Source organism: Bactrocera oleae, chromosome 6 (assembly GCF_042242935.1).
Source record: "Bactrocera oleae isolate idBacOlea1 chromosome 6, idBacOlea1, whole genome shotgun sequence".
NCBI lineage: Eukaryota > Metazoa > Arthropoda > Insecta > Diptera > Tephritidae > Bactrocera > Bactrocera oleae.
Window position 1 is genome coordinate 21566910 of NC_091540.1, and position 14680 is coordinate 21581589.

General features: G+C 32.7%; 1 protein-coding gene and 3 long non-coding RNA genes across 6 annotated transcripts in view; 2 read left to right on the forward strand and 2 right to left on the reverse strand.

Annotated features, from left to right (window-relative positions):
- The first annotated feature begins 1397 nt into the window (after positions 1-1397).
- Positions 1398-2953, forward strand: LOC138857727 (uncharacterized). The gene is made up of 2 exons (XR_011396911.1): positions 1398-1818; positions 1873-2953. It is a non-coding gene; the product is annotated as an uncharacterized lncRNA (long non-coding RNA).
- Positions 2954-5918: 2965 nt separating this feature from the next.
- Positions 5919-7118, reverse strand: LOC118680497 (uncharacterized). The gene is made up of 3 exons (XR_011396912.1): positions 6760-7118; positions 6365-6698; positions 5919-6264 (listed from the first exon to the last, which is right to left on the reverse strand). It is a non-coding gene; the product is annotated as an uncharacterized lncRNA (long non-coding RNA).
- Positions 7119-7122: 4 nt separating this feature from the next.
- LOC118680496 (uncharacterized) lies at positions 7123-8919 on the forward strand. Its single transcript, XR_004976029.2, has 3 exons — positions 7123-7305; positions 7954-8433; positions 8526-8919. It is a non-coding gene; the product is annotated as an uncharacterized lncRNA (long non-coding RNA).
- Positions 7710-14680, reverse strand: part of LOC106622474 (uncharacterized) — a 33715-nt gene continuing 26744 nt past the window's right edge. For 2 of the 3 annotated variants that reach the window (XM_036360315.2, XM_036360314.2), the window contains 4 exons: positions 12799-13078; positions 12578-12724; positions 12357-12506; positions 7710-8051 (listed from right to left, as the gene is read on the reverse strand). In XM_036360315.2, coding sequence (XP_036216208.1) covers positions 7913-8051; positions 12357-12506; positions 12578-12724; positions 12799-13078 — 716 coding nt within the window. In that variant the 3' untranslated portion in view covers positions 7710-7912. The remainder of the gene's footprint in view (positions 8052-12356; positions 12507-12577; positions 12725-12798; positions 13079-14680) is intronic. The other variant, XM_014241657.3, reaches the window with a different exon arrangement.

The following is a 14680-nucleotide window of genomic DNA, read 5'->3' on the forward strand; positions in this document are numbered from 1 at the left end:
AAATTCAATAAGTACAATTTTCGCCGCCAGGAATTAAAATATGACAATAAAACTATATCAGAATAAGTTAATATGATACCAAACATGTATTAAAATTGAACCTTTTCGCTACATTTTTCTTTTAATATAAAGTTTTGACAAATATAATAAATAAAATTATAAAATATTCGGTCGCACCCGAACTTAGCGCTTCCGTACTTGTTTTCATTTAGAAACCTAACCATCTCCATTTTGTGTTGGTTAACACTATTAGCCTTGCAGGCTTGCAGCATTGGGTTTTGAGCTTTGATTAAATCTTGAATCATATTTTGCATTTTATACATAAATTGCGTCGGACATTGAGTAAGGTTTAAAATCATACTTTTAAGACTTCCGCTTTGTTGTTTTTGGGGACATTGTGCTTTTACATGTTGCCTTTTACTAAATTTGCATAACTTTCTTTAACAATTTTTTTTTTAACCATTTTATAATTATACAATGTTCTTAACATTACCAGTGATTTCAATAACTTCGCTGCAAGGAATATTTAACACTTGGTTACGACGTGCTTGAATTCCGAGCGACAACTTCGATTTAAAGTCTTTATATAGAAGTTAACTTCTGTAATTAGCTTCAACAATTAAAACATGTTTCTTCAAATCCTCTTTCTTAAGCCTACATTAGGATGTAGGGGGAAATTCACCACATACCACTTAAACATTGCATACGGTGCAATATGATTTGGTGTGCCCATTCTTTTGACATTTAGTGAATTGTACCGGACTATTTCTTTTATGGAGTTTTTTAGTAGTAATTCTACGGCGCAGCAGATATTTTAAATTTAATATCGGATGTACATATTTCTTTTTTCTTAAGCTTCAATTTTGAACATTGGTTGTGGTGCTTTATTTCTATTAAAAATATGTACTGTAGCTTTAATGTCATAACTATATTAGTTAAGAGTTTCTTTGATTTCATTAGAGTCTGCTTTTAGAACTATACCTTTTATGACAACAACTAGGCCCTTAGAGCTTTTATGTTGATCAGAATAATAATTCTACGTATGTATGTATTTTGGTTTCATGAATGTTAAGAGCACTATATTGATTTTCTTACCTTCGATTCCACTTTACTTCGCTGCCCGTGCGTTTTCTGATACCTGAATTCTTGTTGGTGCCTGCAAGATTTTTGTTGCGCGATAGTTGGTTACTTCTGGTTCTGCTGACGGCATCCTCTGAATATTTTCACCGTTTTATGAAATTGAATCCCACTGCAAGCAGTTGTGGATAGTAATGAAAAACTAACAGAAGTCTTGGTAGGGACGGGGTATTTGTAACCCGCTATTTTAAGGAACTCCAAATCAAGCTGAATTTTAATAGTGCACGCATTAGAAGCAAAATTTTCGGATAAAAAGGTTTTATATAATATTTTGGGCCCTATATGGAAAATTATTTTTAACAGAAATAAAAAATTACTAAAAATCTGTATAGAATCGTTTTGGCAACGCGATTTGATCGTTCAATCAGTTTAATCGAAGAGGAAGTTTATTATTTGAATGAAGGAGATGAAAATTTACATCTTGAAAGTACTCGATCGTGGTCCCTTCTTAGTAATATTGAACTGTCACTGGTAATTCTTATGTCTTATATCGTATTTCAATAGTCTTAAAATATACGATTGTAAGCACCTTTTATTCGTTGTATGTCATATTGTGTAATATTTTTACACTTCATCAGCTGAAAGGGAAAAATTAATAATACAAAAATTCCACGAGAAAGTGACAAAAATAAAATTATAGCTGTAAAAATCCTGCATTGAATTTATTAGGAGTTGAATCAAGTACTTGCATACATTTCTTCATTCAATACAAATATTGTATTTACACTTTGGCAGGTGCGGAAGAAGACGAAGCTATTGAAAGTTTTTTAATCAGCATGAGCTGTTTGCTGAGCAACAAAAGAAGCTTTCATTTCGGCTTACCAAAATGTTCCAGTTGGCAGCGAAATATGCTAAGGAATTTTGGCGAAAGCAGAATCAACCAGATACTTCGTGTTCGCCCGGAGGAATGCGTACGTATGTTAGAACGACGCTGTTTTCAAAATAAGTTTAAGTGCTACACAACTTCCAATAGAATTGCAACTCAATGTAGTGCTGTATGGGTTGGGATTTTCCGGCGATGGAGGCACTATTAAAAATGTAACCCAACAAATTTTTAAAGCCATATAGCGATTAAAAAATAAGTTTTTATATTGGCTTAATGAAAGAGAAATTGCGTCCGCAACGGCGAAAGAAATACCAGGGTGTGTAGGCTATATCGATGGTTCTGAAATAAAAATAACCGAAGCTCCAGTTATGCAGCATGAAATTTACTATTCGCGTAAACGCCAATATTCTGTAAAAATAAAAGCATTGCGACATTGCGCATTAAGCAGGTAATGATTGGCTACCCATACAGTGTACATGACGCGAAAATATTTTCAAATTGTTCACTCGCAAAATCCGGAACGATTCTTATCGACATCACAGTGGGTCGCGGGAGATAGTACCTATCCACTGAAACCATTTAATAACGCCCTTCCGGAAAAACAGCGTTAAACATACAAAAGAAGAAAGGGAATTATTTAATGCGTATTTTACAAATTCCGCGTACGAATTGAGAATTTTTTTGGTATTTTGAAAGAGAAGTTCGGTAGTTTGAAGGAGCTTAAATTTAGAATACTTTCAACCTCAAAAAAGATGGAATGCAATGACTGGATTATGATGTGTTGTATTCTTCACAACATACTTGTATAAATAAATTTCGAAATAGGTAATGGAAACAGCAATGAAGTTTCGATGCCTCAATTTTCCTTAACATCATGGAAATATTGGGATAAATTGCTTGTCTCATTATATACAAAATTAAAATGCTTTATGCATATTTTCTTTAATCATATAAGTTAATAAAAATGCGTGGTCATTTTACTTAATTAAATCCAACTACATATTGCAAAATTGGTTTTATTGTATTTTCATATATATACTTCAAAAGGTAGTAAGAACAATTAATATCTCAACAAAATTTATAGTAACATAAAAACTTTATTTAAAACATAAAAGAACAACAACAAAAAATAACTTCATAATAAATGTAAACTAAAAATGTAATAAGTACTAAAATTACTTATATTTAATTATTAGTTTCTCCATTGTAAATCGCTTTCTATCAGCGTCATCAAACTGTCTTTCACTACTGCAGAGCTATTCAATCCGCTGCTATCCTCCAACTCCTCATAGAAAAACACATTTCGCAAAATTTCATACTTGTGAACCAATTTCACATATTTTCGGCACTAAACTATAGTATATCCAATATTATACTATCAGTAAATTTTGCTAAGGTATCTTACTTATTTGCTGAAATATGAGTTATAAAATCAGCCGGTAGTTCGAAAATCATTATATAAGGTATATTAGGGCTAAAGGAATTATTGACCCGAAGCAACCCATTTTTGACATACATATCTCACAGATTTACGAATATTTGCGATAAAATCTTCGCTGTAGTAACTGGGATCCACATATTCAATGTATGGTGGGTTGAATAGTTTTAATCCGATTAAGAAAAAGTTTTAATAATAAGGTCGCACAACTCAAAAGCACTATTCATGCAAATTTTATCCCGATACATTCATTGGTGCTACATTTGCATACTGGAAAGTAAAAGAATCAGATGGAATTTAAAATTGTTTTCACACTAAAGCATAGAAATATAAGATGAATGTTATGTACCGAATTTGGTTGAAATCGGTTAAGCAGATACCAAGATATGGGTTTTCACCTAAAAGTGGCCGGTGCGACGCCCACTGTCTAATTTTGAACGCGGTTCCTATAATGTCATCTCATACCATCCCAGAGATAAAGTCTCTCTGGCGGGTGTAGTGCTTGATTTATCGCGCTTTTAGTAGTTTTTAACAGTACCGTTATATGGAGAATGGGCGGGGTTGTCACCCATTTTGACACCGTCGTTAGAGATTCTGAAAACATTTGTTCCCAGTAAATTTTGTTATTATACAATAGCTTAAGTGGTTTAGGAGATATGCACATTCAACCTATTAGGAGGCGGACCCACGCCCACTTTTTAAAAAAAATTTAAACTGCAGATGCCCCTCCCTAATGTAATCCTGTGTATCGAATAACAGTCTTGTATCTTATTGCGGAGCTTAGTTATGGCAATTTATTTGGTTTTGATGAATGGCGTTTTGTGGGCGTGGCAGTGGTCCGAGTACACCCGTCTGCAATACCCACCGTCTTACGATACTAAAAAACAGGTGTACTAAGTTTCATAAAGATATCTAAATTTTTATTAAAGTTACAGCTTGCACAGATGGACGGACGGACGGACAGACAATTACCCGGATATCAGCTCGTCTCTTCATTGTGTTCATTTATATATACAAAATCCTATATCTAACTCGATTAGTTTTAGGTGATACAAACAACCCTTAGGTGAACAAAACTATTATAACAACTTTGCGAGAGTATAAAAAAAGTAAGCAGATACAGCAATTTTTGTCATAAAAAATAAGACAATATGACACCTTTGAATACCCTAAATTAGTCAATTATGAAATATTTCAATAATAAACCGACGTTTTCTCACCTCGTCTGTTGCTGAAGAAGGTTTTACATTTTCTTTTTCTGAGATTTCCGGCATATACAATTTTTCGTTTCGGGAAATATGAAAATATAATAAATATTTATTTAAGTTAAATAATATTTATAAATATTTAAGAGTATATTCCTCGAATTTTCCGCGTGCACATTTGCTTCTGGTATGCGCAAACTAACCGGATATATGATGATGATGGCTATGGGATTTATTGACCCAATTTTATCCATTATTGACACGAGGGCACAGAAACAGTAGATGCTCTCTGAATTCATTGGCCAAAAGAGTCAGTCATATACACTAAGATCTACATATTCGTTATCAGGGGGCCTTCATTTGTGATTTATTTATATACTGTGAAGTGAAGAATCAGATAGAATTTATATGTGTAGTAGAGGTGGTTATGGTCTTATTTCGCTGATTTTCTTCCTGTATTATGAGATGTCAGGATAACGTTATTTATCGAAATTGTTTGAAATTAGTAGGGTAGTTCCTGGGATATAGTATTTCTCCTAAAAGTGGGCGGTGCCACGTCAACTCTCCAATTCGATAAAACCCCTCCGTGCCATCCTAACTGTTAAATTTAATGCTTCTGACTTTTTTCTTTAGAGAATTAAAGCACTTTTAGATGTTTTCAGCATAACCGATATAAAGATTTCCGGACACCGATTACATCCGTTCATTCCATTTTCACACAGATTTAGTGGTTTGTGAAATACGAACATGAAAAATATTACTAGGCGGGGTCACGTCCATCATTTGAAAATTTTTAAACCACAGATGTCCTCCCTACTTCGAGGTCCTGTATAAAATCAAAGTTTTGTATCCTAACATGTACCTTAGTTATAGGCCTTTTTGATTAACGGCATTTTGTGGGCGTGGGATTAATCCACCCATCTGCAGTATGAACCTTCTAACTTGTACCGAGGTTTAACAAGTTATCTTAATTTTTACTCAAGTTAGTCATCCGGAATGCAATTCGTGTCTTCATTATGATTACTTTGATATACTTAGCATACTAATATCATACACCTATATTGATTACTGTTTAGCGTTACAAACTACCGTTAGGTGAACAAAACTATTATACTCTGTTACAACATGTTACAGAAATATCAATATATTTACCATATACTTACAAGATTTCCTTTAATGACTTCAAAACTTTAAGATTAAAGAAGAATATACGAAAATTAATCAATAAATACAGTAAAAAGTACATATACTCAATTTAAAAGTAGATGATAGCCTTAATATAGTTTATGAGATTCAAAAAAAGTACGCCTACCTGTAATACATAGTTCATCTTTAATAATTCATAAAATTTTAATGAAGTGAAATATACATACTAGACGTACATATATGTACGTATATAAAATAATATTGAAATCCATATGTACCTTAAGCATGTACTGATCATTATCCTCACTATGTCTCCCTCTACATTAAAAAATACAATATATAACACTAGTAGATCCGACCTGGAGTTGCTAGGGTATGAATTAAATAATATTATAATCAACTATTCAAATATCATTTACTTGAGAGGATATTATTTTTGTATATTATATCTAGAGTACCACAGGTCCGCGTAGTTAGTCCTATACTTTACACCATTTTCACATCTGACATGCCTGAAACAGAAAATGTTTTAATTGCTACTTATGCTGATGTCACTGCTCTATTGTCCTCCAGCCAGACTCCAGTTGAAGTTCAATTCAGATCATAACATACCTTTTGTTATAACTGAGATAAAGAAATTCAGTTCAGCATATTTACGCAGGATCAGTTATTGTGACAACCTTTTGGCAGTCATGTTATTAGATGACAGCAGTGAAACTATTAGACTTAGTAGGCAACATATTCTAGATCTCCCATTCAGGAATTAATTACAAAATATGTAATTACATACATATATTGCTAATATATTAAATGAATTTTTAAACTTGATTATTTAAACACATAAAATATGAACATATGACACAGTGTGCTTAATACGTTATTGAGACTTTGTTTTATTGGATCTATGTGCATGCCTATGTATTATAGCTTTGTATTGAAGCAGCGCCTTAGTAGGAAATAATAAAGTTTACAACTACACATTATATCGAAAATCCTACTATACTTACATGATTCGTAGATTTTCTGATATACTAACAGTTAGATGGCGTTACAAGATTTTTTCCATATGATTTTTAATTAGTACTAACCGTCAAACGATATGTGTATAAATTTGACAGCAGTCTGACTTTTGATTCGTCTGTTATTGCATTTTGAGTCAGCAACTTTTGTTATTGAAAAAAAAATTTAAAAAGTAAATTTCATGTGTTGATAAAGCATTGCTTTTTGATAAAAAAAATACAGTGAAAACCAAACAATGGCTGAATAAATATTATTCGGACTCTGCTCCATCGAGACAAATGGTAGAGAAGTGGATTGCAGACTTTAAAATCCACAAACTAGTTTTAAACGATCGCAAATTGAAGGTGCACGAGCAGACATTATAAAGACATTAAATTGTAGTGTCTTTATTTGAGTACGCGAAGGCTATGTACAAAAATTCAATAAATTGGGCTTCGCATTGCTTAACCACCTACCCAAACCCAAATGTGGTATCGAAAAGTTGGAAAATCGCTATACTCTTTGCATCGCCTTCGAATCCAGCTATTTGAATAGTAAAATCGAGTTTTGTCAATACTTTCTTTTTTTTCGCACTTATCCTACGGACGTATGATCTGTTATTTAATAAGAGTAATGGACTTACTCATAATTTAATATTTGAACTCGTCAGTTTTCAATATATGATACAGAAACATGACAAACACATACCAGTTTCTTGTATATAAAAGATCCAGTTATTTGAATCGTTGGTCTTGATGCTCATATTTTATGTAGAGCACAACTTGTTCCTAATACATCTCTAATTAATGAAGATTTTTTCTATTCTAAAAAGTGTGTCAAAATTACGTTTACTCGTTTTGAAATGTAGACAATTTTTACAATATTAACGTAGTTACTTGCTTTTATTATATACAATTACACAATATGTGTATAAGAACAATAAATACTATAGTTACATTTAAATAAATATATTATGAGTATAGAATAACAATAAATTATAAATTCGACTTAGATTGATGAGCAAATTGCTAAAAATGACTTTTATAGAACATTATTGTAAGTTATTTAATTTCACGAAAACACAACGGTTTGAAAAAATTCTATTCACAGCTTTTTCTATTTATGTATATTGTGTTTAAATTTTTTCTTTACTAGTAGTTCTCACATGCTAAATATCTTTTTCCTTTTTTGCTGATTTTCAGTTTGCTTCGCAGTTGAGAATTTGAATAATTTATCATGGACTTCTTCTTCGATAACCTCATTTTCTCGTTCTTCATTATAATCGTCCGTTTGTGAATCACTGTAAAGTAAAAAAGTTTATCATATTTTATTATGATGATTATTAAATAAGAGTGTGTGGTTGGTTTTATGAAAACACAATGAAAATGAAACTTTTTACATATGGATTCAATGAAGGGTATTAAAATCGCGTCTTTATACTTAACTTAATAATAAATAAAGAAATGATAATGTTTAACAAGATAACCTGCTATATATTATTATTTAAGTTTGCGTATTAAAATACCCAAATAACTGCAATCATTCAGATGATATACACATCTCAAAAACTAAGAACAATTTATATTCAAATCGCTAAATTTCTTTGAGCTTCAAATACTCCATCAAGGCGAAGATGCCAACTTCATCAAACCACAGTTAATAAATGTATCTAATATTTGATGGTAACTAAAATAAGTAAACATTTCTAAATTTTAAATGTATATATTGTAAAAACTGCGTCGATCGTAACATCTTGGTATATTTTTTATTTCAGTAAGTAGAGCAGATTTCTCATTCTTCAAATTTGTACTGAAATCACCAGTCGTGGATATACTCACCGAGGAAACCCTACTACCACCAACTTTAACTCCGGCAATTAGCCGGTCCCAAGCCCGTGTTGTGAAAAAAGAAGGGTTGGATGAGGTACCCCGAATAGCTTCTAGTAAGCGTCTCAGGAAGTAGGAGGAAGAAACGTACAGTACCCTATGAAAGACCCATCCACCTTTTAGCAGAAGGTTAAAATCATGTAGTACATCAGTACATTTCCGCCTCCCAGGCGTTTAGAAGCATTAACTATTGTAACAGAATTTTGTATTACAAGTCATAATAATTCTTCTGAAAAATAAAATAAAATTTATCATTGTAAGATAAATCAAGAGATAATTGTAGACCCAGTTTTTCCTATAATATATTGTAAGTATAAATTTTTGTAAGGAGTTTAAAATTAGCTTAAGCAACACTGTAACATCATACTCAATAGCAATACTGGCAAAATATTTGAATATTTTATAAATGGACGGACGGATTTTTACTAAAGTTAGTTGTTTTTATACTCTCGCAACCTGTTGCTACAGAGTATAATAGTTTTGTACACCTAACGGTTGTTTGTACCACCTAAAACTAATCGACTTAGATATAGGGTTATATATATAATATTATATATAAATGATCAGGATGAAGAGACGAGTTGAAATCCGGGTGACTGTCTGTCCGTCCGTCCGTGCAAGCTCTAACTAGAGTAAAAATTGAGATATCTTTATGAAACTTGGTAGACATGTTTCTTGGTACCGTGAGACGGTTGGTATTGCAGATGGGCGTAATCGGACTACTGCCACGCCCACAAAACGCCATTAATCAAAAACAAATAAATTGCCATAACTAAGCTCACATTAGGGAGGGGCATCTTCAGTTAAAATTTTTTTTAAGTGGGTGTGGTCCTGCTCATAATAAGTTTAATGTGCATATCTCCTAAACCGCTAATGCTATAATAACAAAATTCACTGGAAGCAAATGTTTTTAGAACCTCTACCTACAGTGTGAAAACAGTTGAAATCGGGTGGCGACTCCGCCCACTCCCCATATAACGGTACTGTTAAAAACTACTAAAAGCGCGATAAATCAAGCACTAAACACGCCAGAGACATTAAATTTTATCTCTGAGATGGTATGAGATGACTTTATAGGAACCGCGTTCAAAATTAGGCAGTGGGCGTGGCACAGCCCACTTTTAGGTGAAAACTCATATCTTGAGATCTGCTTAACCGATTTCAACCAAATTCGGTACATAACATTCTTCTCATATCTCTATATTATAGTGCGAAAATGGGCGAAATCGACAACCACTCCTATTTCCCATATAACACATTTTCAATTCCATCTGATTCTTTCACTTTCCACTATGCATATCAAGCAACAATGATTATATCGGGGTAAAACTTTGCGTGAATAATACGTTTAAAGTATGCCACCTTGTGACCAAAAATTGTCTAAGTCGAACCAAAACTGTTCAAGCCCCTAAGTACTAAATATGTGGACCCCAGTGTTTATAGTTGACCTTCTACCGAAAATATCAGTCAATCCACAAAGAAATCTCAAACGAGTATACCATTTGACTTTGCGAGAGTATAAAATGTTCGGTTACATCCGACTTGTTGATTATTGTTTTTAATATAACTATTATTTTTATATACATTTATAAAACTTGTCTCCAGTTCCATTGAATAAGCATTTTCTGATAGTTTTCTACACTCCCTTTACGATGATTAAAGTGAGGTGCATTCGAGCTACGTAATAATTGCAGCAGTACAGCTACAGTGTTGCATATTTGCTGATACTCTGCTGATGTGCAGACAAAAATTTATTGTTGCCAATTATTTGCATAAATTGCGTGCAAAAAGCGAAAGTAGAATGCTGTTGATGATGCTGTTGCAAGTACCGAAATTTTACGCAGAACGGGATACTTTGACAAACATGGAACACCGCTGTCGTGATTGCCATCTCGAACGCACCCATGGTTAACCCAAATTGGTGAAGGTAGCAACTAGTGAAGGGAACTACCGAATAAATACTATCAAGTTAGATAGTTCAGCAAGCTGGACGTGGTCTATTCGGTCAAATATTATCCAATAATTAATACTGGGTTCCAGCATTCTTTATAGAGTAATAAACGTAAATGTTGTTCAGGCATAAGTTCAATGATGAAATGCCAAGCAATTCTAAACCAAAATAACATGACAGCTTGACACGACTCACGCATGATCTGTCAAAAAAATCTATTGAAAAGAGTACTCTACTTAGATCACCCGCTATATACAATATTATCGGAGTGACGAGCTGAGTCGATTTAGTCATATTCGTCTATCTGTGCGACCATCTATATGCGCAAACGAGTTCCTCAGTGTTTGAGATATCGATATGAAATTTCTTTATCCCCAAGAAGCTGCATATTTGTCGGAACCAACAAAAATAAAACATTTTATACAGTTTTATACTATAAGAATTGCGAGTGTGAAAGATGATTGTTTTTCCCGTTTTAAATTAGCATTTTTCAAACCGTTAGTAAATTTTATAAGTAATTTTAGAACTAATTCGTTATCTACGACCGTCTTCTAGGTATGTATTTAAAAGCCCTCAAGTGAATAATACGTTGCCAAACTTCTTGCTGTACAACCATATTTGCTTTGCGTATAATATCTCGCAGTATATACTCTTTCTTCAAGGTATAATATAACAAAGAAGATAGTTTCATTTAAAATTTTTTTTATAATATAACTGTTAAAAATAATGTATTGTATCTTTTCGGGGGCTATATTAACTATCTGACCTTAATCGTGTAATGCATTTTTTAACCAATGGCCAGCTCATGGGATATGCAAAATTTTGACAACTTGTGTATACATACAGATATGTAAAATACTTATGCATGAAGAAATAAATTTAAGGGAACAACTGTGGAAAAAAAAGGATTAACATGGAAGATATTCTTAATTGCGATTGATTGTTTATTCTATTGCTGGACATCTTTCATGGAGAATAACTGCATACTTAGTCTTGCCATAAATTCTGTTACAAAGTTTACAATGCATACAGCGAGGAAAAATTCACACGAAAAATTGTTTGTTAGAATTTGCATACAGTGTCTACTAAATATTAATTCAGTGTTTGCTTTCGCTTATTGGTATAGTATATATTACGGAGTAGGGAAAAAATCGTTAATTTTTTAGGTCTTATTTGTGTCTCGATCGTAGCAGTGACTGCTATACGTATCATTTTATTTTTTCAGTGCAACTCTCAAGATAATTTATGTGACATGTTCCCGCGTGGGTAAACCATCCAGTTTGTTTGTATTCGCTTAAGACGAAAATTTTTTACATTCCTTTGCGTTGAGAGATTAATCTTTGTTTATTTTTAATTGCCTTAATTAGTAGTAGAAAAATAAACTATTCTCGATGCATAGATAACTATCAATAATTATAATTTAATATAAATATGTATATATTTGCTTTAATAAATAATAATTTATTAACTTAGATAAAGTATTTTTTAATTTTCTATAACTCTTCATTCCTATTTCAATTGTAATTCCCATTACATTTTTTTCGGAAAGAAAATAATTCTTATTGTCATTGGGCATTGTGTTTTTATCAGTCAAAATAAAATATAATAAATATAAAGTACATTTATATATCTTTTTTTTCCTATCATGGGTCAGACTATTTTTGGGTTTAAAAATCCCTTATCTGTTATTACTGTATTTTCCAATGCTACTAAAAATGTGATAAGCCACCACCGAATTTGATTAATTTGCTAAATTCGCTATAATTACCTGTATTTATCCTTTTGCGTTTCTCTAAATATGCTCTTTGGACACTCTTTATAATAGGGAAAACATTCACCGGGAGCTTTCCGACCTTCTCCAATCTCCTGTGCGCGCACATATTCCGGAATAAGTTCAGCAAATGGTGAATTAGTTGCACTAATTAAAAATATTAATTCATATAATTATATTATCATAGCGATAGATAGATGCTATTAAATTAGGCTTACGTTAAAAACAGCTTCGTTATTTCGCCGAATACGCCAAAGTGAGATAGTTTCCGGGAATGAACTTCGCATATTGTACGTAGTAAACAGGCTTTTCCATTTATACCGAAAGTTCCAAGTAAGTCTTCTACCACTCCATAAAGTATTACTCTAATAAAATTAAATTATTAATTTAGCAACACACAAGTGTTAACACGATATATGCAAGTGCATGGTATACATGCCTTTCGCCACCATGAAATGCATGTTTAAAATGTTCCGGCAGTCGTGGCAACTCTAATTTTCCTACATTTTCTGAATTAATTTTTATTTTAAAGCCGGGAGTTTCCTTGTCTAAAGGTTTTCTCTGTGCAGCCAAATCTCGTTTAGTTTTATAATTGAGATAACGAGCCACGTATTCTCCAAGCACATGACCTGTTGAACGCCCAAATTGCCTTGTGAATATAGGTGGCAAGTCTCCCAAGGGATTTGATTCATCCGTTAAACCAAGTTTGTCAAAATCAACTAAAAATTAGAAATAATAATAAAATACAATAATATTATGCAAAGTAAATTTGTATGTTTCAAATTATTTCATGTGAAGAAGACTAAGTTTGTGCGGATGCTCACATTTAATAATAGTTTGTCACATTCAATTAAATATATCGGGAATCTATGCAACCAAGCATTAAATACAAGTAAAGGCTAAGTTCGGATGTAATTGAACATATTATATTCTAGCAATTTGCTAAGGTCAAAGACGAGGTTATACCTTAAAGTGAAAGCAAAACTTAATATTAAAGAAGTAAAGAAGGGCTAAGTTCGGGTGTAACCGAACATTTCATACTCTTGCAACTTGCGTTACGTATTACGTACGTGGGAGATAGAGATAGTATTGACCTGATTTTAAAAACTTTTTGATTTACGACAGTTTTAAAATATCTCAATTTTTGCTCAAGCTTGCACAGACGGACAGTCACTCGGGTTTCAACTCGTCTATTATTTTTAGTTGATATAAACAACCGATATTAATTATATGCTTGCTGGGGCAAGTTTTTACCCGATTTTATTCATTTTAGGCACAGATATGCACCGTCATTAGAAAAACACGCTCACTCAATTTTATTATAGGTATTACGACTAACTTATATATTAGCCGATACATACCATATATGCGGTATAAAGTCAGCCGGAAGTTTGAACATCTTTCTATTAGGTATATGGGACTACAGACAAATCGTTGTCAGGGAAGAATTATCTCTCAATTTCAATTACATATCTCACATATTGACGGATATTTTCGGTAAAATGTCAGCCATAGGCGCTCTGTTCCAGTTATTCTGTATCTGGTGGCTTGAACAGTTATTGTTGATTTTGACAATTTTTTGATGTGAGATCCATACCTTAAAAGTACTTTTTGTGCAAAGTTTTATCGATATAATCAATGGTGCATGATTTGTATAGTGGAAAGTGAAAGAATCGGATGGAATGTTGCGTTACATGGGAAGTATGGAGTTTGATTTCTTAAAGTGTCCAGAGAAAAACTCTCATCATCAGTTAGTAGATCAGATTAATCAATGAGAATCTACTTGAATCAATGAGAAATTTATCGTTGATTCTCATGATGATGATTTCATTACCGATGACCAAGTAGAGAAAATTGCAGCAAAAGAGGCATTCAAAATGTTTAACAATGGACTGGAGATGAAATGGTGCATCAAAGTGACATGTGTGTACTTAAACGCTTAAGGGAAAATGCAGTTTTTAAGCTGTTAGAAAAAAACCTGCAGAAAAAGATAACCGACATTTTGAATGCACAACATTGATGGGCAATTTGCCTTTCAGCTTGCACGGACAGACGGATGGGTCGACAGTCAATCGTATTTCAATTCTTCTCTTCTCTTATTTGTCTCGATAGCTCTATAATACTTAAGTTGAACATTGAAAAGTGAAGAACGATACAAAATAACGTTTTTTGAGATGTGGCCGCAATTCTGGTCTACTTATTCTCGCTATAAAAATAATGTCTACTATATTTCCCATAGTCCATAAACGTTTGGAAATTATTAGTATATTTTTGTGGTTAATCGGGTACAATTAGTCTTTTCATAGGACACGCTCAAATAA